The 26,224-nt window shown below is 34.2% G+C and overlaps 3 protein-coding genes across 8 annotated transcripts; 1 reads left to right on the top strand and 2 right to left on the bottom strand.

Moving 5' to 3' along the window:
• Positions 1 to 548: 548 nt before the first annotated feature.
• On the bottom strand, positions 549 to 5,265 carry LOC149407066 (SWAP (Suppressor-of-White-APricot)/surp domain-containing protein / D111/G-patch domain-containing protein). 5 transcript variants are annotated; one of them, XM_089610768.1, is made up of 9 exons: positions 5,161 to 5,265; positions 3,024 to 3,488; positions 2,272 to 2,401; positions 2,055 to 2,164; positions 1,814 to 1,960; positions 1,515 to 1,628; positions 1,212 to 1,394; positions 925 to 1,103; positions 549 to 811 (listed from the first exon to the last, which is right to left on the bottom strand). In XM_089610768.1, exons 2-9 carry the CDS (start codon positions 3,406 to 3,408, stop codon positions 785 to 787), a joined length of 1,275 nt encoding a protein of 424 aa, XP_089466894.1. In that variant the 5' UTR covers positions 3,409 to 3,488; positions 5,161 to 5,265; the 3' UTR covers positions 549 to 784. The 5 variants fall into 5 exon arrangements, with proteins under 5 accessions (XP_089466894.1, XP_089466900.1, XP_089466887.1 ...); XM_089610774.1 differs by having other exon boundaries at positions 3,024 to 3,455; XM_089610761.1 differs by having other exon boundaries at positions 3,024 to 3,434.
• A 1,440-nt stretch (positions 5,266 to 6,705) lies between these two features.
• On the top strand, positions 6,706 to 9,396 carry EMB2816 (Small nuclear ribonucleoprotein family protein). The gene is made up of 6 exons (XM_089610753.1): positions 6,706 to 6,871; positions 7,379 to 7,438; positions 7,556 to 7,637; positions 8,097 to 8,168; positions 8,772 to 8,824; positions 8,923 to 9,396. Exons 2-6 carry the CDS (start codon positions 7,436 to 7,438, stop codon positions 9,007 to 9,009), a joined length of 297 nt encoding a protein of 98 aa, XP_089466879.1. The 5' UTR covers positions 6,706 to 6,871; positions 7,379 to 7,435; the 3' UTR covers positions 9,010 to 9,396.
• A 129-nt stretch (positions 9,397 to 9,525) lies between these two features.
• On the bottom strand, positions 9,526 to 17,309 carry LOC149407064 (Leucine-rich repeat transmembrane protein kinase). 2 transcript variants are annotated; one of them, XM_089610745.1, is made up of 24 exons: positions 17,068 to 17,309; positions 16,813 to 16,993; positions 15,097 to 15,168; positions 14,942 to 15,010; positions 14,762 to 14,833; positions 14,584 to 14,655; positions 14,412 to 14,483; positions 14,261 to 14,332; positions 14,118 to 14,189; positions 13,948 to 14,019; positions 13,784 to 13,855; positions 13,607 to 13,678; positions 13,455 to 13,520; positions 13,301 to 13,366; positions 13,174 to 13,215; positions 13,032 to 13,087; positions 12,035 to 12,411; positions 11,717 to 11,912; positions 11,460 to 11,606; positions 11,207 to 11,325; positions 10,848 to 11,058; positions 10,483 to 10,723; positions 10,241 to 10,391; positions 9,526 to 10,149 (listed from the first exon to the last, which is right to left on the bottom strand). In XM_089610745.1, exons 1-24 carry the CDS (start codon positions 17,195 to 17,197, stop codon positions 9,775 to 9,777), a joined length of 3,075 nt encoding a protein of 1,024 aa, XP_089466871.1. In that variant the 5' UTR covers positions 17,198 to 17,309; the 3' UTR covers positions 9,526 to 9,774. The 2 variants fall into 2 exon arrangements, with proteins under 2 accessions (XP_089466871.1, XP_089466874.1); XM_089610748.1 differs by lacking the exon at positions 17,068 to 17,309 and having other exon boundaries at positions 16,821 to 16,948.
• Positions 17,310 to 26,224: the final 8,915 nt, after the last annotated feature.

The raw sequence follows: 26,224 nt of genomic DNA, 5'->3' as shown, positions 1-26,224 counted from the left end.
AAATAAGGCCGTTTGAAAAAGAGGCCGTTTGTCTTGCCACCAACAAGGCACAATATCATGCATCCAAACGCTAGGCATGCGACAAAGGTCGCCACCTAGCGGGAACGGCTCATAGTCATGACCTCCTTTGCAGAGTCTCGATACACATTAACCCTAACTATCATATCCATGTCCCGATCTGGACGATATGTCTCAACAAAGTTGATTGGAGAGACGATGAAGTCCCAAGAAAGCCAACAGCAAGACATCAAGACACTGGTCAATTCCAGTTGAGCTTTGCCAAGTGGACATGTCTTGGACCAAACGCGAGGAAAACAACTCGAGTAGAACCCCGAGCAGGGTGAGAGGAGACATCAAGTCTACACCGAGGAACGCTCCCCGTCCTCGTGTAGAAATAAGTGGCAACGGCCTCGTCCCACCAAAAAGATCAAGTCCATGATTACGTTCTCGACAAAATCGCATAGTGCATATTCTCCGAATCTCCGAAGAGATCATGATACAAAATGTTTTGCTGCTCTGACTATATATAAGTTTGCACTTTGAGACCCTAAAAAGAAAACAGCTGGAATTTTATAATTTCCAATTACAGCTTTAATAGCACATATTATCAAGGAAGACAAAAACATATCAACCAAACCGATAGAAAAGGAGACAAGTCAGAGACTTTTTTTTGTTCACACTCCAAAGAAACTCCAGCATTTTTGTTCCTCTCACAAATACAATATCACAGCTATATCTCAATGGGAAAGAAAATAAAACACTACGATGATTCTGAACATCACACTCAGTAATATGCCTTTCGCGGATTATTCTGGCAGAGAGAAGAAAAAAAAATAGAATTAGAATCGTAAGCTGGTAAGAAAATGGCCTTCTATGAGACAAAAACCGTGAAGGAAAGGAAGTGGAAAGTAAAGGCCTCATTACCAGAGGGTTTGGTCTATGACGATAACCAAGCATCATTCGTTTCTTGTATTGCTCGTAAATGTCATCCTCAGGAAGGACCTCCCCAGGATTGTTCGCACCGACCCCCAAATTGTTCGTCTTCACATCACCTGCCACGATCGGGTTTGCAATCCCACTTCTGGAGCTCCCCAGACCCTCACCTATAATTTGATCCACTCAAAACTATTAAATAAAATAACAATAAAAAAAAGAGACTAGAAGAACTAGTTATTTGATTCTGTTTAGGTGTAAAGCGAAGGAGATCGAACCTTCTTTCCAACCCATCTTGGACAAAAGCTTGTGACCCACATTATCGGCCTGGATTTTCGATCTCTCCATTGCCTCCTGGGCGGCTTTCTGGGCAGACACGTCGTTGCAAGTGGACATGAACTTGTCGAGCTCCTCCAGTGGGATGTAATCTCCCATGTGGTGACCTCTCTTTCCAGCGCCACCTTTGGACCAACCCCGGAAGAAAATAAAGAGTGTTAATATTGACAAAAAAAACACAGCTACATGGTTTCACTAGGTACTAATACCACCAAGCAACAAACCGATCAGAGTGTACTTGGCACCTTGAAGAGAGGCAGGTGGAGGCATCTCGTCTTTTGACTGTCTAGGCTGTTTCATCTTTTCTTCTCTAGCAGCCTTCTTCATGTAGAATTCCATCATCGCAATAGGATCGGAGCCTAAAAGTCAAATAAGCCACAAACAGATAAGATATTACTGTCCTATTCACAGGTGTAGAAGAAAATAACATTCAAGCATATCAAGCAGTAGAGTAGATGATGACAGTCGTGAATAAGCCCAAGGCATGAATAAGTTTTTTAGTATTATCACTTCATGGGTTAGTGCTGAGAATGAGCAACATTACCAGTTTTTCCAGATGATGTTGATTGATAAGAACTTAAATCCTCGGTGGGTTCGTACAAAGCAGTGGCAGGGATCTGATAATTTGAATGCTGTCGGGAAGGTTTCTGATCTCCGTACGTGGGTCTAGGAGCAGAAGTACTGGTCCCACCTATAACGATTAGTAGCTCATAATTTCATTAAGAATGAACTAATTATTAAAAAAAAAAAAAGGAAAATAACATGTGAAATGAAGGGCCAAGCACTTTGAGTTTGAGGTGTTTGGATATCCTTGGTCCGCGAAAGAGCCTTTTCTTCTTCAGCGAGACAATGTTCATAGTATTTGTAATCTGAACAACCCTTGTCGAATAGAAATCTAGAAAAATAATAGAATCCAAGCATGAGAATTGTTGTAAGTGAGCAAGACTCCCAAAATAATAAGTCAGATTCCATTGAGCTAAAATTTCTAGAAACGCTACTTACTGGAATGGAGTGTCCCCGGGATTCTTTTGACGTGTAACATCCTCAAACTGCCTTCCATTTTTGGCCACGAAACTTGCTAGTTTGTCAGCAACTTTCTTCACTGTAGGATCAGTTGGGGATGGTGGTGGTGCTGCATATCACTTATAAAACTGATTAAAACCAAGAGCATGAACGAGGTAATGCAATTTTTTCTTGTAGCAAGGCGTGCCATATATTCCATATCTTTCATGAACACCTCTTTCCACCTTGTTGATAGGAACTAAAGTATAAGCTGCATTCATGAGACAGAGAATATTTAACAACGTCTAGCCCTTTTCTTCAACGCCACTTTAAGAGTAGAGAAGATAGCTCCTTTATTGAATTTTCCAATAACAGGGAATGTCTATCTGGTGGAGAGGCATTATTTTATTTTTCAAATAAGTAAATGTGAAAGCAAAAACGAACCTAATATCAAATACCCAAAAGTAAACGAACCTAGGACCATGTTGGATTTCATACCAAAGTCCTTTTTATATGTACTCATCTTCCATAGGAGGATTGGGCACCTATTTTAAGTTTAAACCCTTTTCCTAACTAGTACAATGAAAAATGCAAAGACGATTCCCCTAAATTCATATACATCATGAAAACTATGATCTTGAAATAAAGAAAACTGAAATAGTTAAGAGTTAAAGAAGGAAAGAACCAACTAAACATCCTCAGATTGTTAGTGCATCAGCAAGTAAAGACAATGTAAAGTACGCGGTGATTACCAACATCCGAGTTCCCTGATGATCGATGATGATCATCGGACCTTTCTAACTTGATCCTTTTTGTTGGCCCATCGCCTGAAACATTTCCATCATCTGCTTCGTCTTCATCCTCGTCTTCACCCAACTTAATGGCAGGAGTCGCAAGTTTGGACTTTGTCTTCAAGCTGAAGGCAAGCTTTCCAGTCGAACTGCCCGTTGTAGTCTTCCTTGTCGCAGAACTGTTTTTACCAACGGTAGAGTTGGGAGTCAAAGTTGCAGATTCAATTGTGACCGGTCTGATCAATTCAGAAGCCGATTTCTTCTTGTCTTCTTGTTGCAGCTGTCTGAACCTTTCCATGAACGAACCATCATTAACAAAGAGACTAGGTGGCGTTCCTTTGTCCATTGGGAATGAGTGAATCTCTGATTACGCTGTTTAGAGGAAATCAAAAGCTTCCAGGTTTTTCAGACAATGAATTGACTTTTCTATGCTCCACATTGAATACACAGAAAATTGTGTCACTGCTTGTACAATTCAAGAAAAACAGCAATGCCCAAACATTTTGATACCAAGATTACTACTTGTCAGGACAGAAGCATTTCAACCTTGAGTCTTTTTTCTACGATCATCTTATTCCCAACTCAAACAAGGACAGAATAACTCAAACTCACTCATAAATATCAGAGTGGATTCTTTATTTATTTATTTATTTTTTTTTTTTATCTAGACAAAAGGTTCCTTGAATCAAATATTGGGAAGGAATTTCAATGAAACTCTGTGTGGGTGGTTGGATATAACAGAGTTCTAAGAGGGAGAAAAAACACACACACATAAACAGGAATAGTGGTTGCAGAAGAAGAAAATAAGAAGGAAAAAACCAAAGTTGTACTGTTACATAATAACAAGCTTATTTTGCTCTTTCGTCATCTGAAACACTTCATACTTTGGTTTTGCTTTTACATTTCCTTATTTAATTTATCTGAAAAATTTTATGCTAGAAAATCAGATAGCTTGCCATGAAAAACCAGTTTTTCAAGAAAACAAAATGAAAAAAAAAAAAAAAATTCAAGATTTCAAGTAGAGGTAACCTAATTATAAACAATAATAAGAGCATGTGAAAAAACCTAGGTTTACGTGTGAGGCAAAGCTTAAGATATATAACCAAATTTCAATCTGAAACCATATATTTATATGTAGTCGAAGATCAATCGACTCAGAGACCCCAAGGCAAAGTCAATGCTCAAATACCGCTTCGCATCAGAAATCAAACAACAATAATCAGTCCATGGGAATCTAAATTAATTAAAGGCGAACCTGAGAGTCAAAACAGACTCGCCTTGCTGATCGATCTAACCCTAGATTCAGTTCGCTGGTTAGCCCTAAAATAAATAAATAACAAAAAATGTGACTGCTTGGTTAATTAGTTTTTGTCTTTGTGTAAGGCTGGATTTTTATTATTATTTTAGAGTCAAATCATCATAAATTATATATGTAACTACTTTGAGAAATTTCAAAAACTGTGCACGAAACTACACCAAATTCAATTAATCAAACAACTAAAAAAAATTATGATGCAAAAAACCAGAAATGTAAACCCAACATTCGAGCTCAATCTTTACCGATTCAAAACACAAATAAAACCCTTTTTAGATGCTCAAACTTAAAAATCTAAACAGAACTCAGAAATCAACATAAAATCATCTGCTTCAAAACAATTTTCCGACATCCTAACATTCGAACTAACAATCAACAAATGTAATCAATAAAATACCGTATACAAGAGAAATAAACCCTAACTTCACAAGAAAGCCCCAATTTATACAATATTTTTGGCCGAAATTATTAAAAAAAAAATAATAATAAAAAAATAAAAATAAACCAACAGTCAATTCCATCGATGAACAATGAAGCCCAGCTCAAGAAAAGTTTTTATTTGAACCCTAAGTCGAAACCCCCAATTTTCTCAAGATTCCAAAACCCTCAGCTTCAAATTCGGACCCAGGAATATTAAATCAAGAGAAAAAATTCACTCAATCAATATCATAACTCCAATCAACAGACCTTCAAGCTAATTCGAGCATCAACTTCGCCAAATCCAAGAAAAACCCTAATTTCTCCTCTTGGATTTTCGAGCAAGAAAAATTATCGAAGATTCACCTTGAAATGGCGTTGAGATCGAACTTCGGCGAGTTTTCTTCTCCTCTCTCTCTCTCCTTTCTCTCGGGTTTTCCCTCTTATGTTTTCTCCTTTTTTTATTTTTATTTTTATGAGGGCTTTAAGGCAATATAGGCCAAGTTTGAAAGTTTGCTGATGTGTCCATTGGTTTATCTCATCTCATTTTTATGCCGCTAAAGAGTTAAAGTTTATAAAATATATATATATATATATATATATATATATATATATATATATATATATATAATTACCTAGAGTGTGGGATTTTTTACGGTATATCATCCTTATATTTTGAATATTGAGATAAACATAAGACATATTAACAAAAGATTAATGGCAGAAAAAATATTTAATCATTACCTAAAATGATACTTATATTTTTTTTTTCTCCAACAATAATACTTAATGTTACGTTTTAGTTACGCCGTAGGTACTTCTTCCACTAAGTTGGTTGAAAAACACGTTACATCTTCTTATTTAATAAAAAATTAATATTTTTTCTTAAAATTAATTCAACATTAATTATATTATTTTATAATAAAAAATAAAAAAAATCTCCTCATTAATATACACAAATTATTAATTCTTTTTAAAACTAAACAAACATTTATCATATTATTGTATAATACAAACAAAATTGAAAAGAAAACAAATATCTTTTTCCTCATTAATACAAAAAATATTATAAGAAATATTTTTTGTATTATTAAAAAAATATTGATATATTTTGTATTATAAAATAATATAATAATGTTTAATCATTTTTAACAAAATATTAATAATAATATTGTATTTGTGTTATAAAATAATATAATTAATCCAACTAGTTTTAAAAAAATATAGTTATTAAATTTTTGTATTATAAACTGATATAATTAATGTTTAATTAGTTTTCAGAGTTTTTTTATTTAATTTTTATACTCATATGGCTAGGTGGTATTTTTTTAAAAAAAATTGTATTATAAAAATTTATGTTTAATGTTGAATTAATTTAAAAAAATATTAATTTTCATCGAATCAGAAGTTCCCACATATTTTTTCATCCAACTTAACGGAGGAAGTACCTACGGCGCAACTAAAATGTAACATTAAGTATTATTTTCGATGCAAAAAAATATAAGTATCTTTTTTTATAAACATTAGATATTTTTACTGATATTAACTAATCAACAACTAAAACGTAAAATTAGTTGCTACGGCGCAAATATACGTAGATTAGATATTATTGTCAGCACAATTTAACGAATGAAAAATATTCGTATTTTTCCATCGAATTTAACAGAAAACATATAAATATTTACGACGTAATTAAAATATAATATTGTTGACGTAAAAAATATATATATATATATAAATAACAAAAGAGCAATGCTATTTGTCCCTATTCACGATTAGTGACGATCCACTCACGTGTTGACACGTGGCAGTTCGTTGCCACGTGTCAACACGTGAGTGGATCGTTACTAATCATGAATCGGGACAAAAATCAATTCCGATAACAAAAACATTAGATATTTTTGTCATCGTTAAACACAGAAACTTAGCGTTATGTTGGCTTAGGGTAGGGCAGTCGTGAAAAAAAAAAGAAAAAAAAAAAAGAAAGAGGGAAAACCCGAAAGAAAGGAGAGAAGAGACAAGATATATAAAGAGAGAGTCAGCGAGAGCGCAAGGTGAATCCCAACGCCATTGCAAGGTGAATCTCCATTTTTTTTTCTTCTTGCTCGAAAATTCCAGAAAGAATTTAGGGTTTTGCTTGTGGTGAAGTTGATGACTGAATAAGCTCGTAGGTCTGTTAATTGTTGTTGTGGCGTTGATTGAGTGAATTTTTCTTCTTAGTTTCATATTATTGGGTCCGAAATTGAAGCCGAGGGTTTTGAATCTTGAGAAATTTGTGGGTTTTGACTCAGGGTTTAAATAAAGACTTGTCTTCAGTTGGGCTTCATTTGTTTATTGATGGAATTCACTGTTGGTCTTTTTCTCTGTTTGATTTTTATAATTTAGTCCGAAAATTATTGTGGAAATTGTTTTTTTTTTTTTTTTTTTTTTTTTTTGTGAAGTTAGTGTTTATAATGGGATTCAAAGTTAAGAGTATGATATTGATTAATTTTTTTTAATTGTAAGTTCGAATGTTAGGATGTCGCTGAGCCCAACAGTTTTAAGTTTTTCTTCTCACTTGGTTTCTTTTCCGGAGCTGTTTTAGGGTTTGGCGAAGCACAGTGGAAGAGTCAAACCCAAGAAACCTAATAGTTAATCCAAAATGGTAGGTTTCTACCGAACTTTCTTTGAGTTTTTCTTTTTGAATTGCACACTTTAGATTTGGTTGATTGATTTACCAGCTTCAAGTCAAGGCATAGAATTCATGTGAATTGTGTTTCAGTCAGGTAGAAAAGAAACTGTTCTGGACCTTGCAAAGTTTGTTGACAAAGGTGTTCAAGTGAAGCTCACTGGTGGTAGACAAGGTTAGTACGCTTATGACAGCAAAATAGTTACCATCTCTTCAACACGTGATTATGTTTACTTTCATGAACTTAACCAATCATGTCGAAATGGTCAAGATCTCTTATGAAGAATGCTATTATTTATTAGATGTAACACTGTCAAAGTGAGGTGACTGTTCCTTCAGTTGTTTGAGATTGAATATTGGAGACTCGTCAATATTGCAGTTATGGCTTACAGGGTTTTGGTTCTCTAGCTTGATAGAGATTTTCAGCGGAGTCTGACTTGGAACGACAATTGTAGACTATAGTATTCCGCCTAAAGAAATTTAAATCTACTGGGACCCGGGATGAATTTAGCTCTTTCGAATATCCCGCTGTTTGGAATGTGCATTTAGACGGGCAAAAGATAATTTAATATGCTTGATACTCTTTCAAGTGTTTTATGAATGTAATTATATTTTTTCTGCGTTATACTTGCAGTAACGGGTACTTTGAAAGGATATGATCAGCTCTTAAACCTTGTTCTGGATGAAGCAGTCGAGTTTCTCAGAGGTAATTACACTGAACTGAAATGTGTTGGTTTCTAACGTCTATTTATTGTTGTTGTTATCAACAGCTAACCATGAATTTATACAAACGGGGACCAAGTATCAATACCACAAAAAATTTAGTTTATTACGAGATAAGATGTTAAAGTAGATTTCGAATGGGGACATAATGCTTTTTAAAATCTTTAAATAATTATGATAAAAATATTGTATATAAAAAGTGTGTTTCTTATTTCTTTCTATAAACTTCAGTTTGGAAGCTCCCTTGCAATCGTCTTCTTCTGGTTCTGCCACTGATTATTTTTTTCACAGTACATCTGACCATGCAGCTCTGTTTAAGTCATTTAACAAACACCCCAAATAAGATATATATATATATATATATATATATATATATATATGTATATGTATATTTGTGTGTGTTTATACAGTGTAGTAGAATGTATAGTTGAGAATCGCACACCGTTCATGATACATTAACATATGCACTCATGATCCGCACCGGAATATCTGAACTCTTGTCGAAACTGTTTTTAATTGCGTTACAGAACAACTTAAATTTGCATTTACACGATGCTTTACACTTGAAAACTTTTTTTCTTTGCAGATGCGGATGATCCGTTGAAGACGACAGACCAGACTAGGAGCCTTGGCCTGATAGTATGTATTCAAGCCATAAATCATTTTCATTAAATTGCTTCTTAACACTTATAAGAAAACTCTAAACCCCAATTATAATGTTTTTTTTCCCACTGCAGGTTTGCAGAGGAACGGCAGTGATGCTCGTGTCTCCGACCGACGGCACAGATGAGATCGCTAATCCTTTCCAACCCGACGGGGTTTAGAAATGGCTACCATGCTAACTGACTTCATATCTCTGATGTTCAGCTCAGCTTATTTGCGTGAAGAAGACTGCTTTACAAACGCCTTCAATATGTAATCTCTTAAGTTTTTGTTGAGGTTAGCTTATTTAGACATTATCTTTCCAAAGTATGGTTTCGGTAGCGACATGATATATAGTGAAATGTAGTTGTGCACTTTGGTGCTATCATGGGAATCGTTGCTCTGTTAGAAGTTGCAATGTTTGACATTTTTCTTTTCCAATTCAATGTTCTATTGTCAACCTACTGTCAGCATTTGAAACATTGTAAGTTTGTAACGTCGGATACATTTGAAAAAAAAAAAAAAAATCACCAAAATGAAGTTGCCTTTTTTGTGGACTTCAAGTTTAACCATCGAGTTCGATAGTGAATTAGTCATGATTTATTTCTTTTCGCTTGATAGTGAATTAGTGGTGATTCATTCCTTTTCCCTTCTTTAGTATAAATTTTGCAAGTGGGTAATAAGAGTAGTTGATCATCTAAGGAGCAAAAAAGTATCACTATAATAGTCATTTATAAACAAATTATTTTTGCCTAAAGAATGACCGCAAATCAGTAATTATAATAGTAAACAACATTGACATTCTTAGGTATACTGTAAGAACATTCCAAACCTATAAATATAAAGTCATAGCTTATACACTGAGCCCATATATAATATATATATATACAGTTGGGTGACTCTTTGCCTCATGTAACGTATTAAATAAAGACTCTGACTAATACTAGTCAGACATCAGACTTGACAGAAGTAGCTCTCAGAGGCTGGCTCTTCTGTTCCGGTTCAAGACGCGAGCTAGAGCTATCGGTGCATGAGTCATTCGTGGACAAGCTCTGCGAACCGTTCATCCAGAAGTGAGCCCTGGAGCCTCGGGAGTTGGAGTTGTTTGAAGAGAAGCCGGGATCGGAGAGCAAGGATTGCACTTCGGTCCGACCCTCGAGCATGCTCACAACTTGGGACATTTTCGGCCTCAGCGTTGGCGATGCGTTGGTGCACATCAGAGCCACGTTCAGCATCAGAATCGCCTCCTCTGACGAATAGTGGGAGCCCAATGCCGGGTCGACCAACTCCAATAGATTCCCTCTTTCTTGCAACACATAAGCCTGTGGCCAAATTAGGTTTAGAAAGAAAATCAGCAATGCAGATCCCAAAAATAAATAAATAAATAAAGGGTTTGATAGTGTTGAGGTTTACCCAGTCAAGAAGGTAAACAAACTCTTCCCTTGGCCTGTAATTTGTGTTGCTCTTCCCACTGACTATCTCTAATGCGACGACTCCGAAGCTGTAGATGTCTGCCTTGTCCGTTAAGTAACCTCGCATTGCATACTCGGGAGCCATGTAGCCGCTAAAAGAATCAACATTCAGAACAGCTTTAGTCTTAAAATTTATGCTAAAGAAGTCGGTTAAAGTTTTTTCTCGTACGAAAAAGACTTTACATGGTTCCGGCGATCCGAGTGCTGATGTGGGTGTTGTCATCTTCGTTGAGCTTTGCCAGTCCAAAGTCAGATATCTTGGCGTTAAAATCCTTATCGAGCAACACATTGCTGGTCTTGATGTCCCTATGAACAATTTTTATTCTGGACTCTTCATGGAGAAAAGCCAAACCCCTTGCTATGCCGATGCAAATTTTCTTCCTGGTAGACCAGTCTAGTCTCAGTCTCTCCCTTGTGTTCTTACCTGTAAAAATAAAAAGGCCATTCAAATTCCTTCTTCTGTTCAAAGTTTTTTGTTTTCTTATTCATGTATTTATTTTAATGAAAAGAATCTATATTGTGTAGTAGGTTGAGAAAACTGGTCTCACCAAAAAGTGCCCGGGAAAGACAATTGTTTTCCATGAACTCATAAACTAGCATCAACTGGTTTCCTTCAACACAGCAGCCGTGTAGCTTTACGAGGTTCGGGTGTTGCAGAGCAGAAATCATGCCTATCTCATTCACAAACTCGCGATTTCCTTGCTTCGATTTTGCTGATAGTTGCTTCACTGCTATTATAGTGCCATCTTGTAATTGACCCTACATTCAAAATTTGAAGAAAAAAGAAAAAGAAAACATTTATTCGAGGATATATAATTCGCCTGAGAGATGCTTCTGTGCTATTACAAGTTAGTTCTCAGGTGACACAACAAATATAATAAAACATATTAAGGTAAAGTATAAATACCTTGTACACTGCACCAAACCCACCCTCTCCAAGTTTATTTTCGGCATCGAAGTTTTTGGTGGCAGCCTTAATCTGCCGTAACGAGAATATGCCGGTTTGCTGATCCAAATCTCTCAGCTCTGTCCACATTTCAAAATAAGTTTGTTATTTTGCTGTACAATACAGTCTCAGCTCTGACACCAAATTTATTTTTGTGTGGATGTTCAATTTTTCTTTAACGAGGTATTATAGTTTGAAGTTTACGAGTTCATGCCTTTGTGTGTGGACTCTTTGCCTCCTAGAAAGCCCTTCTTCTTCAGAACACCATAGACGATAAGACAAAGGAATAGAGAAGCAGCCAATATACCCGCCACCAACATGAGATGATTCTTCTTCCCTTCTATCGAAGGAGGTTTGAAGTCTTGCAATAATCATAACAAAAAGTAAAAAAATGACGTTAGAGCCAGTTAAACAGCAAAACTTGGCAATGAGAGACCCTAAACATTGTCAAAAATGTCAAAGCTCGCTTACTAGGATCCACGGATATAGCAGAAACAAGAGGGCCGTAGAATCCTCTCTCCGGGATTCCCGTTGTCCCTTTCCCGGCCCAGTAAAAGTGTATCTTCAGCGTATTGCTCTTCACTTCCACGGTGAAGTTCTTCACGACGGGAATTCCTGCCCCGCCAGCTTCCTCTTCTATGTTGAAATCTTTCATCACCAGCTTTTCCTATACACAAAGAAAGAAAAAAAAAGGTTCGAATTTTGACCCGCCTTAGTGCCAGCTTTACAAAAAGAGAGTATTTACTAATCTTCGAAATATATATCGAGATTGCGCGTTGTTCTTCGTACCTGTATGAAGACGTCGAAAACTCGTTTTCCAAGGCTGAAGAAGGAGGCGTCGTTGGTGAAGGTGATCTCGGCAAAGTGAAGCCTGACTGTGTAGTTTCCGTTGATGAGACAGAGACCGTAATAGGTGAGAGAGAGCGGAGAGGCACGAGCCGTGGTGTAGAGCTCGGAGGTCGCGTTGGAGGAGAGAGCCGAGGTGTTGGTCTCCGTGTACGCGTCAGCGTCCACGTCATTGTCAAGAAAGTTTCCGGTGCTGCTCAAAGCCCACTCTTGGCCCACGTAGAACATCGAAGCGCCTCTCTGCTCTCTGTCTGCTTCGTATCGCTGCCCTCCGATCTCCACTTCTCTCCCGCCACAGTTGATGTGCAGCGAGTATCGGCCTTTTTCGAAGAAACGAAAGAAACCCGGTTTTTTCAGTTCATACCGAACAAAACAAAACTCTATAATTGGAAAGTTAGGTGGCCAAATTGAAACCTAATTTTCGCAAAGTAACCAACGTTTGGTATACATTGCAAAATAGCTATTCCCCAGATTAAACGCAAATTCATCGACAGAATCACTTTTAGTAATTACCAATTAAAAAAATCATTGAAATATACCATCTATTTGAATTCCAAAATTTCGATATCCCAAGTAGAAATCGACGAAAACCACTCTTACACGGAAACCAATTAAATCAACTAGAAAGATGAGAATAATTACCCATTCAAAACGAACGTTAGTATTGGTATTGGTTAAACTCTATTAATAATAGTTTAAAAGTATACAGTCCTCTAATGTAATTTCTCATACAATCTTCTTATCCATCTTTTTATGCTAATTCGTATATCTAAGCTAACTGACTTCTTAGCATCCTCTATTTTTTACCTTCTAATTATCTATTGTTATTATAGCATCCTCAATATCTAGGGTCCTAACACAAGCATGGGATCGGAATTCTTTTCAGAACATCTCGATTATGAAAAAAAAAAAAAGTTGGTGAAAGATTGCAGAAACTTACGTCGACTGTGTGGAGCGGGGCAAGGGAAATTTCTTTGCAGACATGGATGACTTCTTCTGCAAAACAAAAAGTGACCGTTGAGTTTCTTGAGCTAAACTTGGACTTGACAAGGATACAACTAAATTGTACATAAAAATCTTACTGCTGTTTAACTGTTGATGGTGAGAAGCTTTCGACAAGGTTTCTGAAAAAAAAAAGAGAACATACAAAGACTTAGAGAAAATTCAGTGGGTTGTAATAAGTGATTAAAATAGAAAAATATCACTCACACGCTTCCTCGGGGACATTCCGCCGGACTCACGCTGTCCCAAGTGAAGTTATTGTTTGAAATATCCCTGCAAGCCCATAATTCAACAAAGTGAGATTGTATTAGTAGTATGATCAAATTAATTAGAATGAGGACACAGAGGAGTGAAAGCATACAGATTGTTATTTCGTCCCGGAGCCCATCTCGGTATAGACCCGGTAAGCTTGTTCCCAGTCAAGTACCTTAATATCAAGTAAAGGAAAAAAAAAAGATGAATTATATATACATATCCAATAAAATGAATTATCTGGAAGATGTATGTTCTCACATGAAATCAACTCTTTCCAGATTAGCAAACGTGGTCGGGATTTCACCAGTCAAATCGTTGTAGCTGAGGTCTCTATATTGATAAGGAAAGAATGCAAAAAAATATATTAAATAAAAATATGAAAAGACAGAAATAAATTATTTCTTTGCTCAAAATAAACTTGCTTCTATTACTAACAGGTTTTTCAGCTTGCTCATATGCCCAACGTATTCAGGGATCTCACCATGAAGTAAGCACTTCCTCAGTATCCTGAACGACCGAAACGGAATTTTTATTAGTCATGAAAGCAACAGGAAAACATTTATGCTTGAAAACACATCAGTAATATCAGCTCAACTTACAATATTTTCATGGCTTCCATGTTACTCAACGGAGGAAAAGGTGACCGTTTCCCTTTCAAGTCTGTTATCCTCCTGAAGAAGTTTTGAAAGATGAGAGATATTATAAATGTTAAATCATAGTCTTTGAGAGAGTATGTAGAGAAATGTCATGTTGAGTAACATTAACGTACAGATCAATTAGTTTTGTCAAGGCTGAAATCGTCGAAGGTATCGGACCCTCTAGAGAGCAACCTTGTATCTGCCTGAAAAACACAGAACACGGGTTTCTTATAACTATTTATTTATTTTTATGAAATTGTTAACAAGGGCTTACAGTTTCTCAATCAGCGTCCAGTTTCCGATGAAATCGGGAATCCTTCCCGAGAAGTTGTTATCGCTTATCCTCCTGTACATATCGCGAATGTGTGAGATTTTTAATTATATTTATTATTTTTATATGAAGCACGGAAAACTCGTATACTCACATATCAGTCAGGTTGATCAACTTTGACAATTCCACCGGCAACTCCCCCGTGAATCCGTTTGAAGTGAGAACACTGAAAAAACAACACCGGGCTTTAGGTGATCCGTGATTACTTGAAGCGCAAGAAAAGAAAACTCAGGCCATCTATGGACTAGTATGCGTGTTGAACTCACAGTTTCTGAAGATTAACGAGCTTTCCAATTTCCGGTGGGATTGGACCTGTAAATAGGTTTCCTTCAACGCTTCTGCATCGGTAATAAGAAGAAGAAAACAGAAGTGTCTGTTAAGCACTAAAATTGACATAATTCAGATAATTCAGAAACGAGTACATATATTGTTTATCGAACATACAGATTAGTAAGGGTAGTGATGCTGGTGAGTACTTTCGGAAATGGACCGGACAATCTGTTTCCCATTAAAGAACTGCACATTATTTAACAAAGACAGATTAAATAATTCATTTTTTTCCCGATTAAACAGACGATAATACATTGTTTTAATAAAAGAGGATAGTCGAGTTTCGTGGCTAACAGTTCGCTCAATTTCATTTTAAACCACTCTTGGGGTATAGAACCGTTGAGGTGATTTCGGCTCAGATCTCTGCACAAAAAGGTGTGAAAAATGTCACGATGATACGGATGAAATCGTGTTCGTGATTTTTAAAAATGAGATTTTTTTTCGCTTACAGTTTAGTAAGATAGCGAAGCTTTGAGAACTCCGGCGGTACTGAAGCTGAGATATTCTGGGCCTTTAACGCTCTGTAAATATATATATAGGGATTCATGTTCAAGTACAAAACTACTATGTCAATCAAACTCCATTCTAAACTATACCAGGGCTTCAAAGAGTGTATGCATTGTTGGTCAGGTTAATATGTAAAGAATTGGAATATTTTACTCATTGCCAATTGCTAGCCAAAAAGAAAAAAAACACTCAGTTCCAATTGGTGTAACGCTCTATAAATCTTAGGGAGTTAGACACAAACATTAGTAATTTTGATACATTTATTATCAAACTTGTCATTAAATACAAGATTTCGTGACAATTTTGTCATTAAAAAGGGAATCTAATGACAAATATATAGGATTTAGTGACAAGTTTGATAATAGACATGGAAAAAAAAAAATTAACTCATTTTCGTAAAAAAAAAATACACGAAAAATACTAATATTTGTGTCCAATTCTCTAAATTTTAACATGTTATCAAAGCTTACATAATCAACCCAAAATGTTGAACATCCTAAATTGAAAGGAGGGAATTGGAAAAATATGTAATTTTTTCATGATTTTTTTTATTTTTTATTTTTGCATAATGTTTTCACTGTGCAAATGTGCACAAAATAATGGGATAATTTCAAAACTATGATCATTTAAATTTTTTTGACAAAAATCAATTAATTGCTTCTAATTTCAAAATTATAACTAAATATTGACAAATTTGTCAATAGATAACTACATTTACTGACAAACATATCCGTAAACAACTGTGTTTATTGACAAATTTAATTATAGTTTTTTATTTACAAGCATTTAATGAATTTTAGTCCAAACAATTTCAAATGGTCATAATTTTTGAAATTATCCCCCATAATAATTCAGACTTCTTTCATCTGCGGACTATTAAATATACTGGTCCAATTCCCATATAAGAACAGTATATTGGCTTCGTCGGTAATCTCTTGGAGATAGTAAACGCCATTTACATATCGATATGGGCCAAGTCAACGACTCAGCATTTCAACACGTAGAAGAGCTGTCTTGTGGCCCACATTCATAAATACCAGTAGCAGCTTTAGGCAATACGACAACAAAATAATCACTCTTTTGTTTATGCTTGTATTTTAGTGTATCGTTACTTATCAAGAAAAAAACACGCATACACAAAAAAACGAATAGCTATGGTATAATAATCACACGAAAGAGATATATCTCGAGACGTGATTACTATTTTCGCTTAGTAAATTAAGATGAGAGAAAGAAGAGTAAAAAACTGCCAAAACTGTTTTCTTTATTTCAAAAGGAAAGACTCAAAATCTAATTTAAAATCCACCCTAAGTTCATAACCAATATTTAATTTACCATTCTGTTCTCTTATTATTTTATTAATATCATCATTCACACCCACGTGACTTTTATTTTTGTCTTTCTTCTTTCAAAAGCAAAAAAAAAAAAAAAAAAAAAAAAGTCTCAATTTCGACGCTTAATTAATTTAATCTCTCTCTCTCTCTCTCTTTCCCAACCCAAACCCACATTACTTAATATTTAATCAATAAAAAAAACAGGGTTTAGAAGAAGAGACGACTAATATGATGTGTTGCTGAGTTGAACTTGAGTCGAAGAACAGGAGGGATTATTAAATGATTAAATTTAATTAAAAAAAGGAGGGGAAAAGAAATGAGTACATGCTTACGATGTGGCAAGTGGAATTGTTTCGGAATGAACAATCACAGGAAATTGAAGCTTCAGAGCTTTTCCATTCACTCAAAGAGCTCCAATTTCCTCCTCCGCCAATATTGCAAGCTTCTTCCCCGAAATCCCAATCCTTCTTCCCCAACTTCTTCGTAATCTCTCTCATCGCTTTCACTGCAAACAATTATTGGAATAAATTACCAACCATGGTATATCAATTTTTTTTTTTTTTTTTTTTTTGCAAATACCTTCGGCGGTGTGAAGTTTTGGTGTTGTGGTGGTATTGGTAGCCAATCCGAAGCTGGAAAAGAAGAGAAGAACCAATGTGGAAGAGCATAGGAGATTCATAAGAACCAATGCTTTTTGATCAGCCTCCATTTTTCTTTTTGAGCTGCCAATCAAAATGTGTGATGTGTTTTCTCATTTTCCTCTCTCTGTTTTTATCTCTCTCTTTTCCCCTAGTTTTTGGAACCATTCACTTTTTTTTTTTAATTATAATTTATATTATAAGGTGATGGGGCTATTTAATAAATTTAAAGTTTGAACTTAGCAAATTAGCTCAATTTTTTAAAATTAAAGTAAACTAGCCAAAAAAAAATAAATTAAAATCACAAAATTACCTTTTGCTTATCTCTTATGTTACGACATAGACTTCATGACTTTCCAAAACGCAAAACTCGATACTCATCAAACCCTAGCCCAAACGATGTCGCTTTTGCCGTGGTCGAACGCGCACTCATCGTCGGATCTCCGTCGTTATTACCGTCGATCTATGTCGCAGTCGAGCTAGTCGTCGTCGTCGAACTCGATGTCGTCGACAATCTCCGTCGGCATAGTCATCAGTTGTCATCGTCATTGTCGTCGTCGATCTCTGTCGTCAGTATCACCGTCAATCGTTGCCACCGTTGCCGATTTTCATTGTCATCTCCATCGCCATCGATCTCCGTCATCACCGATGTCCATCTCGTGCTCTTCTTCTTTGGTCTGAGTGTTAAATGATTAACATTTTTGAATGATTGAGTCTAGTTTTATAACGATTTTGGTTTTGTGAGTGTTTTTTTAAGACTTGATTAACCATTTTTAAAGTATGATTAAATTTTTCGAGTATCTGATTTTTTGTTGTTATGAAAAAATAGATTAAATATTTTGAAACCAGGATTAAATGTTTTGACATTGTCTTCTTGTAGCAAATGACTATTTCAAAGAAGACTAAATCCCGAAAATAAGAAGAGAAACAACAAAAAGAAGTCTGTAGCAATAGAAGATCTGGACATTTTGTTTACAACTTTCTGTTGTAAAAGTGTATTACACTTTTTGAAGATACGATTAAAAATTTTAAATCATGTACCTTAACTGAAATCATATAACTTGTTTGTGTATTTTGAAACTAGATTAACGAAATTGAAGACATGATTAAATTTTTTTGAAAACTTGTTGTCTTGTAGTTTTGATGATGAAATTAGTTTTTAAATTTTTGGTATGCATAAAAAGTGCATTAAAAAAATAGTAGATTAAAATTTTAGACACTTAGATTAATTATTTTGAAATCTTAGAAAAACGGGTTCACTCAAATATATATTAATATTTTTACATTATAAATAGCTAAAATTAATTAACTTATAAAACATTTGTTATTTTACTAAACACTTAGTTTGAATTGACTATTTAATTAAAAAAAATCCAATATTATATCAAGTCACACACAGTACAGAAGTCAGGATTTTCCACTAGAGGAGAGGGGATAGAAGTTTTTTCAATATTTCGAAAAAATTGTATCAAAATAGTTGAATAGATTACATCAATTAAACTTATATTTTAAGTATTCAAATATTTAAAAATGTAGCAATCTCGCTCTCTCATAACATGCTGTATACCTGTTTCTTAATTTAAACGATTATCTTACTTATAAGATAGTCAACTACAATTTTAACACATCAAGTCTAAATTAGCTTTCAATATTTTATTTGTATGATTTTTTTTATAAGATACTTGTGTTATATTAGACAAAGATTATTATTATTATTATTATTTTTTTTGAGAAATGGCCTCGTTTTTATGTTAAAATATATTTTGTCGTTAGTTGCTATGTGTTACGTTACAAAAGTTTGCCGACATTGATGTGTCGTTTTTGCGTAAAAATGGTGGCATTGTTTCATAGTCCCGTCCCGTGTCGTTTACACTTAGCTAGGGTAATCTAGCAACGTAGCCAATTTCAAACATGGTTTTAAGGATGTAGCCAACGTTTGGTAAATTTTGTAATCTAGCCATTTACAGAAATAAACGGTTAGAAAATATCGAAAATACCCTTATGTAACATAAATCATATAAACCAAATACTAGCCAACGTTTCAGCCAGCCGAAGTTTATCGTGCGTAAAATAAACGGAAATTAACAGAAATTAACAAAGCAGCGGAGATTAACAAAAAAATAAAAAGAAATAAACGCTCCATAACCAACTTTGCCAAATATATAATTTTTTAAAAATTCTAAATATATACACGTGTATTAACTTCGAAAATTCGTATTGAAAATTTGATCGGCTTGTGAATAACACCGTATTAAAATGCGTATTAAAGGAAAGAAAAAAATATCAATTGATAACACCATCTACCTCTACCTGCACATATGTAAATTTACCATAATTAACAGAAATTAACAAAGCAGCGGAAATTAACAAAAAATTAGAAAGAAATAAGAAAACGCTCAATAACAAACTTTGCCAAATATAGAATTTTTTTTTTTAATTCTAAATATATACACGTGTATTAACTTCGAAAATTTTGGTTGATCAAACGTGGGCTACAAGTTTTGTAACCAAATTCTAGTAGAGGATATTATAGTAATTAACATCTTACATAATTAAGACACGTCATCATTTTTTGCTAAAGTGAAAATTTGGACGAAACGTTGGCTAGATTACAATTTCAACGTTTCAGGTGGCTTAGATCGACTAATTTTTAAAAAAAAATATATGGTAAAGAAGATATTTTAACATAAAAACGAGGCCATTTCTCAAAAATTATGGTACATTTTATGACTACTGACTATTGTTGCGCCATTACTGACTACTGGTTATTGACTTGTTCATTAATTTATGGTACATTTTATTGTTGCATAATATTATCAAGTCAAGTATCATACTCATGTGATAATCTCAACATTCAAATGACAAGTCTCATAATGAAAGAAAAAAACATTGGAACCGTAAGATTATTTTATAGAATTAATATTCATTTGTAAGGTTTTTATTGATTTGATAAATCTATATGTTATTTTCTATTATATTATTTTATAGAAGATTTGTCGATATCTTCGTCAATAACCAATATCTCAATAAAAAAAATTTATCGATACATTGATAACGGTATTTGAAATATTTTAAAAAAAATTATATATCCGTCAATAATCAATATATCTCAATAAAATCAAAACTAAGAATCGAAATAAAAATAAAAAAACGATTTTAGGAGGTACATATCATACAAATATTTTGTGATACTATACCCATTGCAATCTCTTACGATGGAAGAATTGACATTAAGTGGTAACGCATGAGAGTCTAAAATCTCGCAAAAATTAAGAAACTGGCCATATTTACTGAGGGCGTTGGCAGTCATGTTTTCTTCACGATGGACATGACAAAACTGATGATTCTTAGTTGTTTCAGTAACAAGTCTCAATTTGTTAGCGATAGTCTAAGGAGGCTTAATGGCATTTAGAAACATTTGGGACACTAATTATGGAAATTCTATCATACGTGAATTTTTGTTGTATCACTAGTCTGCCTTGGCCAGCAAAATAGAATTTATCTAATTCTCTTTAATATGCAGTAGTGATGGAACTGTAAAAAAAAAAAGAAAGAGAGATCTCGTTAGCTAGTGCGAACATTAGACTTTGACTTTCCATATTGGTCAAATTGTTCACTAGAATACAGAAGGAGAGATGTGTCTATAATAAATGCAAGGAATGGTGAGACGTGAGAGATTCGGTTTAAAAAAAATAAGTGGCGAGTGTTTAAACTTTAAATATTGAATATCTGTTACGCGTCTTAATTAAAGTTGCATGGTTCAACTTTTGACGATTATGAAATTAACAACACTTCAATATATGATCTTTTAGCTACCGGCAGTGCCAGCTCATATGTCAATTCTTTCTCTTGCTCATACGTAGAGACGTTTTTAATGAATAATATGTTAGTTTTTTTTATATTATAGTTAAAATTTCATTTTTATTAACTGTTTTAGTTAATTTAATTTAATTCGGTACGGTGGGTTATTTTTTTAATATAATGAAACTTTAGATATATATTTTTTTTTAAATGTGAGTTATTAGACTACTGACCTAATTGTCTTTATATATAAACTAGTTTTTTTGCGGTTTGAAAATTAATATAAATTTATAAAGATATGGGTTATTATTTAGAGTTATTTATTTAATTGTCGATTAGTTTCGAGATTACTAGTTATATACGAGCTAAAATACCCGCGCGTTGATGCGTAGTAAAATTGTTAAACATAGGATTAAAAAAATATTCACAATTTACTATTTTAGATATTATATGAATATAGTAAAATACAATAATTTTATAATATTTTTTCTTGAGTTCTTATTTAATTTGAATTTTTTGAAATTTCACCATTCCATAAAATAAGATAGTGAATGTAAAAACGAGTGTCGAACCCACGAGTACTACAAAAATTAATGACTTAATCTAATTTTTCTCGAATTGATTTTTGAGTAAACGGGAGATGGTTTTGAACGATTGACATAAATATTTAAAATAAAAACAAAGAATAATCACGAGCTTTTAATAAAGGATAAGCGAGGGTCACGGTTTCATTGAAACTAACTAGGTCGGAGATTTCGGGTTCAAAAAATAAAATCTACTCATATGGATGTTAATCTCACTCTATCAAAATTATCCATTACCCTCTCTCGTGTGTTCTAGTAAACCTAAGATTTCATAAATTTCGTAGATACCTCATATTTTATTTATATTCGTTTATTTATTTATATAATAAATCGCGATAAACTTTCGATACTTATCACGATATATCACAAAAGATAAGCCATAATTAGTAAAATTGAAGTCACGGTCCTATAACGATAACTGATAAGTTAATCATTGATCCTAACAATAGAAACTGCAAGAAGTACGAAGTTTTTGATAAGTGGCGATCGTCGAAGATGGTCGTATTATTATTAGGGGGTTGTATTTACTTTTAGAAGGATAGGATATTCCAGATTTTTTTTATAATAGGACATAAATATCTTTCACCTTAAAACTTATAATAGGACGTAAATATCTACCACCTTCAAAAAAAAAAAAAAAAAAAGCAATCATATCAATTTCTCACATTTATTCTCCTGCACAATACATGCGTGGCGTGGGGTGGGGCTATTCTCTATATAGAGAACGCGTTTTTGGATTAGAACTAAACTTTATACATTTGTTTCTTTCCTTTTCTTTTTCTTTTTTTTGATAAATTATTCTCGGTTAAAAAATACGACGTGAAGCTTGAATCAAGTATATGTCAGGTTGATATGACGCAACACAATTCATTTTCACGTTTCTATATTTCATGTCTTGATCATACATTGATTAACTTAGTAAGGCATAAGGAACAAAGAAGAGAGACAAAATAATAGTGTCCATTTGATTTTTTTTTTTGTTTACGTTTTTTGTTTTTTTTAGGTAATCTAATGAGCTGTCTCACACTTTTCCATGGTCCAAAGGTTTTGATCATTTTGAACCAACCAAAGAGATCCCCATTGGAAACTATAGATCCCAACATTTTTTTATTTTACCAATTTCATTCGGATAAATATAATTTTTTACTAACCGGTCTTTTTAGCCAGAGGTTCCACCATTTGAGACTAAAAGACCGAGCATGGGATACAATAATATAAGCTCATAGCTATGCCAAAAAAAATTCAGAAAATATCTCCAATGCCCCACTTCTTGTCAACGGATTCGATAGGCACATCCACACAAGCGGAAATAACATAACCAACCTTGACAAAACACAAAGGACCGGACGGGGGCGCATCGCAGGGCATTCGTCGAAACTTGTCGAGGTATCCTACTAGCCAATTGATGAGGTCAGCCAAAGTTCCTATCGCATTATTGTGAATCATATTGTTCCGACGTACAGTTTCATACAGTCTACATCAACACGAAAAATAGTTCAAAATCCCGATGGGATAGAAGAGTTTGAAAATGGATTAAAAGACGTAATACCTCCCCGATATAAAACTCTTTTATTAACTTCTATCATCCTAATGTTTTCCACACTTGGACATATGGACTATATACCCCCCTTCAATATTCTTTTTAGTTTACATTTTTTTTTTAATAAATTAGCACCTCCTAAAAATGTTCTTACAAATTTCCCTCCCCCCTTCCCCAATTTACATTTCTGGCTCAGCTTAGACACTCTCCTTGCAACTCCATAGAGCATGAACAATGTTTAAACATAATTTAAACGATCTTAAATAGCCAAGATCTTAGAACTAGATGATTTTCACAAAACATTAGAGATCAAGAAAACCTACCTCGATCCATGACGAGAGCGACGGCGGTGGCGGAATCACCGGAATTGATTTCTCTCTCTTGACCCCTTAAGTCTTGATAGCTTTCTTGTGATGGCTCAGGAAAACTACATAACAGGTTGAGAAATGACCAATCCCTAGGGTTAACTTTATATAGACCCACCATCAGGATATATAGAGAAGTTACCTTTATTTTAATTAACCAATAGGATTTAACCAGATTATATATTAAGCCCACTAATTGGTATTACACTTGGGCCACACACATACGTGGGCTTTATAAAATAAAGGCTAACATTCTCCCACTTAGCCCATGTGTCATTAGATATCATATAGCTTAATAATAAAGGTAAGTGCTCATAGTATAAGATTAATCCATCATAATATTGGTTACATCATAAAGTCTCCATTAAGCATGAAAACTAATAAGGATCATAGCGGTTGTACGTCAATTTGTCGACATAGTCCCTTCAATGTATCACAATACTAGCTTCACACTTAACATGACACATAATAAGGTATTCATAACGGTCCGAATATTGATAATATAATGCATTCATGTATATACTAATCATAATAGAAAACAAGATTCATTACTTCATATAAAAAACAAAACAAACGAGATCAAAGTGTCAATCACATAAAACATACATTAAGGATGACATCCAAGGATCCCCATTTTTTCAACACGATCAGTAAATATCTTAGGGGCAATCCTTTCGTTAATGGATCTGCAACCATAAGCTTTGTGCTAATGTGATTGATTGACACATTTAGTCGTTAATTTCTTCTTTAACGGCGGAGTATTCCAATTCTATAAGCTTAACACCTTTCGAATGCTTGTCTTTCTAAGAAAAGAAGAATGCTGCGGAATTATCACAGTAAATTTTCAGCGGCTTGGCGATAATGTCGACAATTCCAAGTCCTGAAATAAAGTTCCGCAGCCATAAATCATAAATCGTAGCCTCAAAGCATGCTACAAATTCAGCTTCAATAGTGGATGCAACAATGACAAACTGCTTCACACTTACATGAAATCACTAATTTGGTTAAAAGAATAAATAGCCAAAAGTGGAGTTTCTGTAATCCACGCATCCAGCAAAATCTGAGTATGAATATCCAATCACCTCAAGGTGATCAGATCTCCTATAAGTGAGCATACGATCCTTCATTCTTTGCAAATACCTCAGTACTTTCTTTGCAGCTTTCTAATGATCTATTCCTGGATTACTTTGCTACCTGCTCAGCATTCCGACAACAAAACTGATGTCTGGCCTGGTACAAGTCTGTGCGTACATCAAGCTTCCAACAATAGACACATAAGGAATTTGTTCCATTTGTTTGCGTTCCAATTCATTTTTTGGACATTGATTGAGACTAAATTTATCTCCCTTCTGAATTGGAACAACACCTGTAGAGCACTTGTCCATTTTGAATCTCTCAAGAACTTTATTAATGTATGCTTTCTGAGACAATCTCAACCATCCTTGTGATCTATCACGAGATATCTCTATTCCGATCACATAGGATGTCTCACCCATATCTTTTATTTCAAAGTTCTTAGAGTAAAACTCATTGATTTGACATAATAAACCAAGATCATTAGTAGCAAGCAAGATGTCGTCAACATACAAAACCAGAATTATAAACTTACTCCCACTGATCTTCAGATATATACATCGGTCAACGATGTTTTCTTTAAATCCAAAAGATGCGATGTATCATTGAACTTGAGATACCATTGTCGGGAGGCTTGTTTAAGTCTGTATATTGACTTCTTCAATTTACATACCATATGTTCCTTTCCGTCAACCACAAAACCTTCAGGCTGATCCATGAACACTTCTTCATCTAGGGCATGTTTGGTTATGCTCTTGAAAAGAGTTTTTGACTTTTCAAGAAGTGAAAATAGGAAACAAAACTGGAAAATGTGTTTGGTAAGGTGTTTTTGGAAATTTTTTTTAAAAAGTTTTGAAGTTGTTTTGTAAAAGAGTAAAGAAAACTGAAAATTAATAAAATGTGTTTTTGGAAAAAAAAAATTCTTCTCTTCTCTCCTCATTCTCCTCATCTTCTCTTTTCATTTTTTCAAAAACAAAAATGAAAACTGTACCAAACAGCTTTTTGAAAACAACTGCAAAATAATTTTTCAGTACAACTACAAAAATTAGAAAATAGAAAACAAAAACTTTTTGAGTTAACTACCAAACAATTCCCATTCAGAAATGCAGTTTTCACATCCATTTGATGGAGCTCTAAATCATAATGAGCTACCATAGCCATAGCATCCTCAGAGAGTCATTTTTAGAGACAGGTGAAAAGATCTATTTGTAATCAACACCATCTTTCTGAGTAAAACCTTTGGCAACGAGTCGAGCCTTGTGTCTTTCGATATTTCCATTTGAGTTTCCACTTGCACCCGACTCTTTTACAAACCTTCAGGCAATTCAACAAGGTCCAAAACTTCATTGTGATCCATTGATTTTAGCTCTTTTTTCATGGCGTCTAACCACTTAATAGAATTCTCACTTTCTATGGCTTGTGAAAACGAAACTAGATCATTATCAATTCCAAGTCGTATTCTGGCTCTTGTAGATAAACCACATAATAATCAGAAATAGCGGATCTTCGTTCTCTTACAGATCTTCTTAATGCGATTTATTGTGGCTCATCTATAATAGGTTCATTTGGTACGACATCATTCAGTGGTGCTTGATCGTTAATTTGTTGTTCTTGTAAATCATTATCATGGTCAACATGAACATAAACAACAACTTGAGAAGAATGTAGAGGTAAATGTACTTGCACTCTAACTTCTTGGATTTCCACAATACGTGGTTCCAAACTCCCACGAAC

Source organism: Urtica dioica, chromosome 1 (assembly GCF_054948205.1).
Source record: "Urtica dioica subsp. dioica isolate 48M chromosome 1, U.dioica_male_clone48M_v1_H2, whole genome shotgun sequence".
NCBI classification, from domain to species: Eukaryota; Viridiplantae; Streptophyta; class Magnoliopsida; order Rosales; family Urticaceae; genus Urtica; species Urtica dioica.
The sequence above is the reverse complement of the archived record's forward strand: the minus strand, read 5'-3'. Positions and strand labels throughout refer to the sequence as shown.

Coding starts and splice junctions, on each gene's coding strand:
- LOC149407066 (XM_089610768.1), bottom strand. CDS start 3,408: ATGGACAAAGGAACGCCACCTAGTCTCTTTGTTAATGATGGTTCGTTC. Junction 1,629..1,813: donor AACATCATCTGGAAAAACTG/GTAATGTTGCTC, acceptor TTTGACTTTTAG/GCTCCGATCCTATTGCGATG. Junction 1,104..1,211: donor CAAGATGGGTTGGAAAGAAG/GTTCGATCTCCT, acceptor ATCAAATTATAG/GTGAGGGTCTGGGGAGCTCC.
- EMB2816 (XM_089610753.1), top strand. Junction 7,638..8,096: donor GCTCACTGGTGGTAGACAAG/GTTAGTACGCTT, acceptor TTATACTTGCAG/TAACGGGTACTTTGAAAGGA. Junction 8,169..8,771: donor AGCAGTCGAGTTTCTCAGAG/GTAATTACACTG, acceptor TTTTCTTTGCAG/ATGCGGATGATCCGTTGAAG.
- LOC149407064 (XM_089610745.1), bottom strand. CDS start 17,197: ATGGAGGCTGATCAAAAAGCATTGGTTCTTATGAATCTCCTATGCTCT. Junction 11,059..11,206: donor GGTTTGGTGCAGTGTACAAG/GTATTTATACTT, acceptor TTTTGAATGTAG/GGTCAATTACAAGATGGCAC. Junction 10,150..10,240: donor TTGTTTACCTTCTTGACTGG/GTAAACCTCAAC, acceptor ATTTGGCCACAG/GCTTATGTGTTGCAAGAAAG.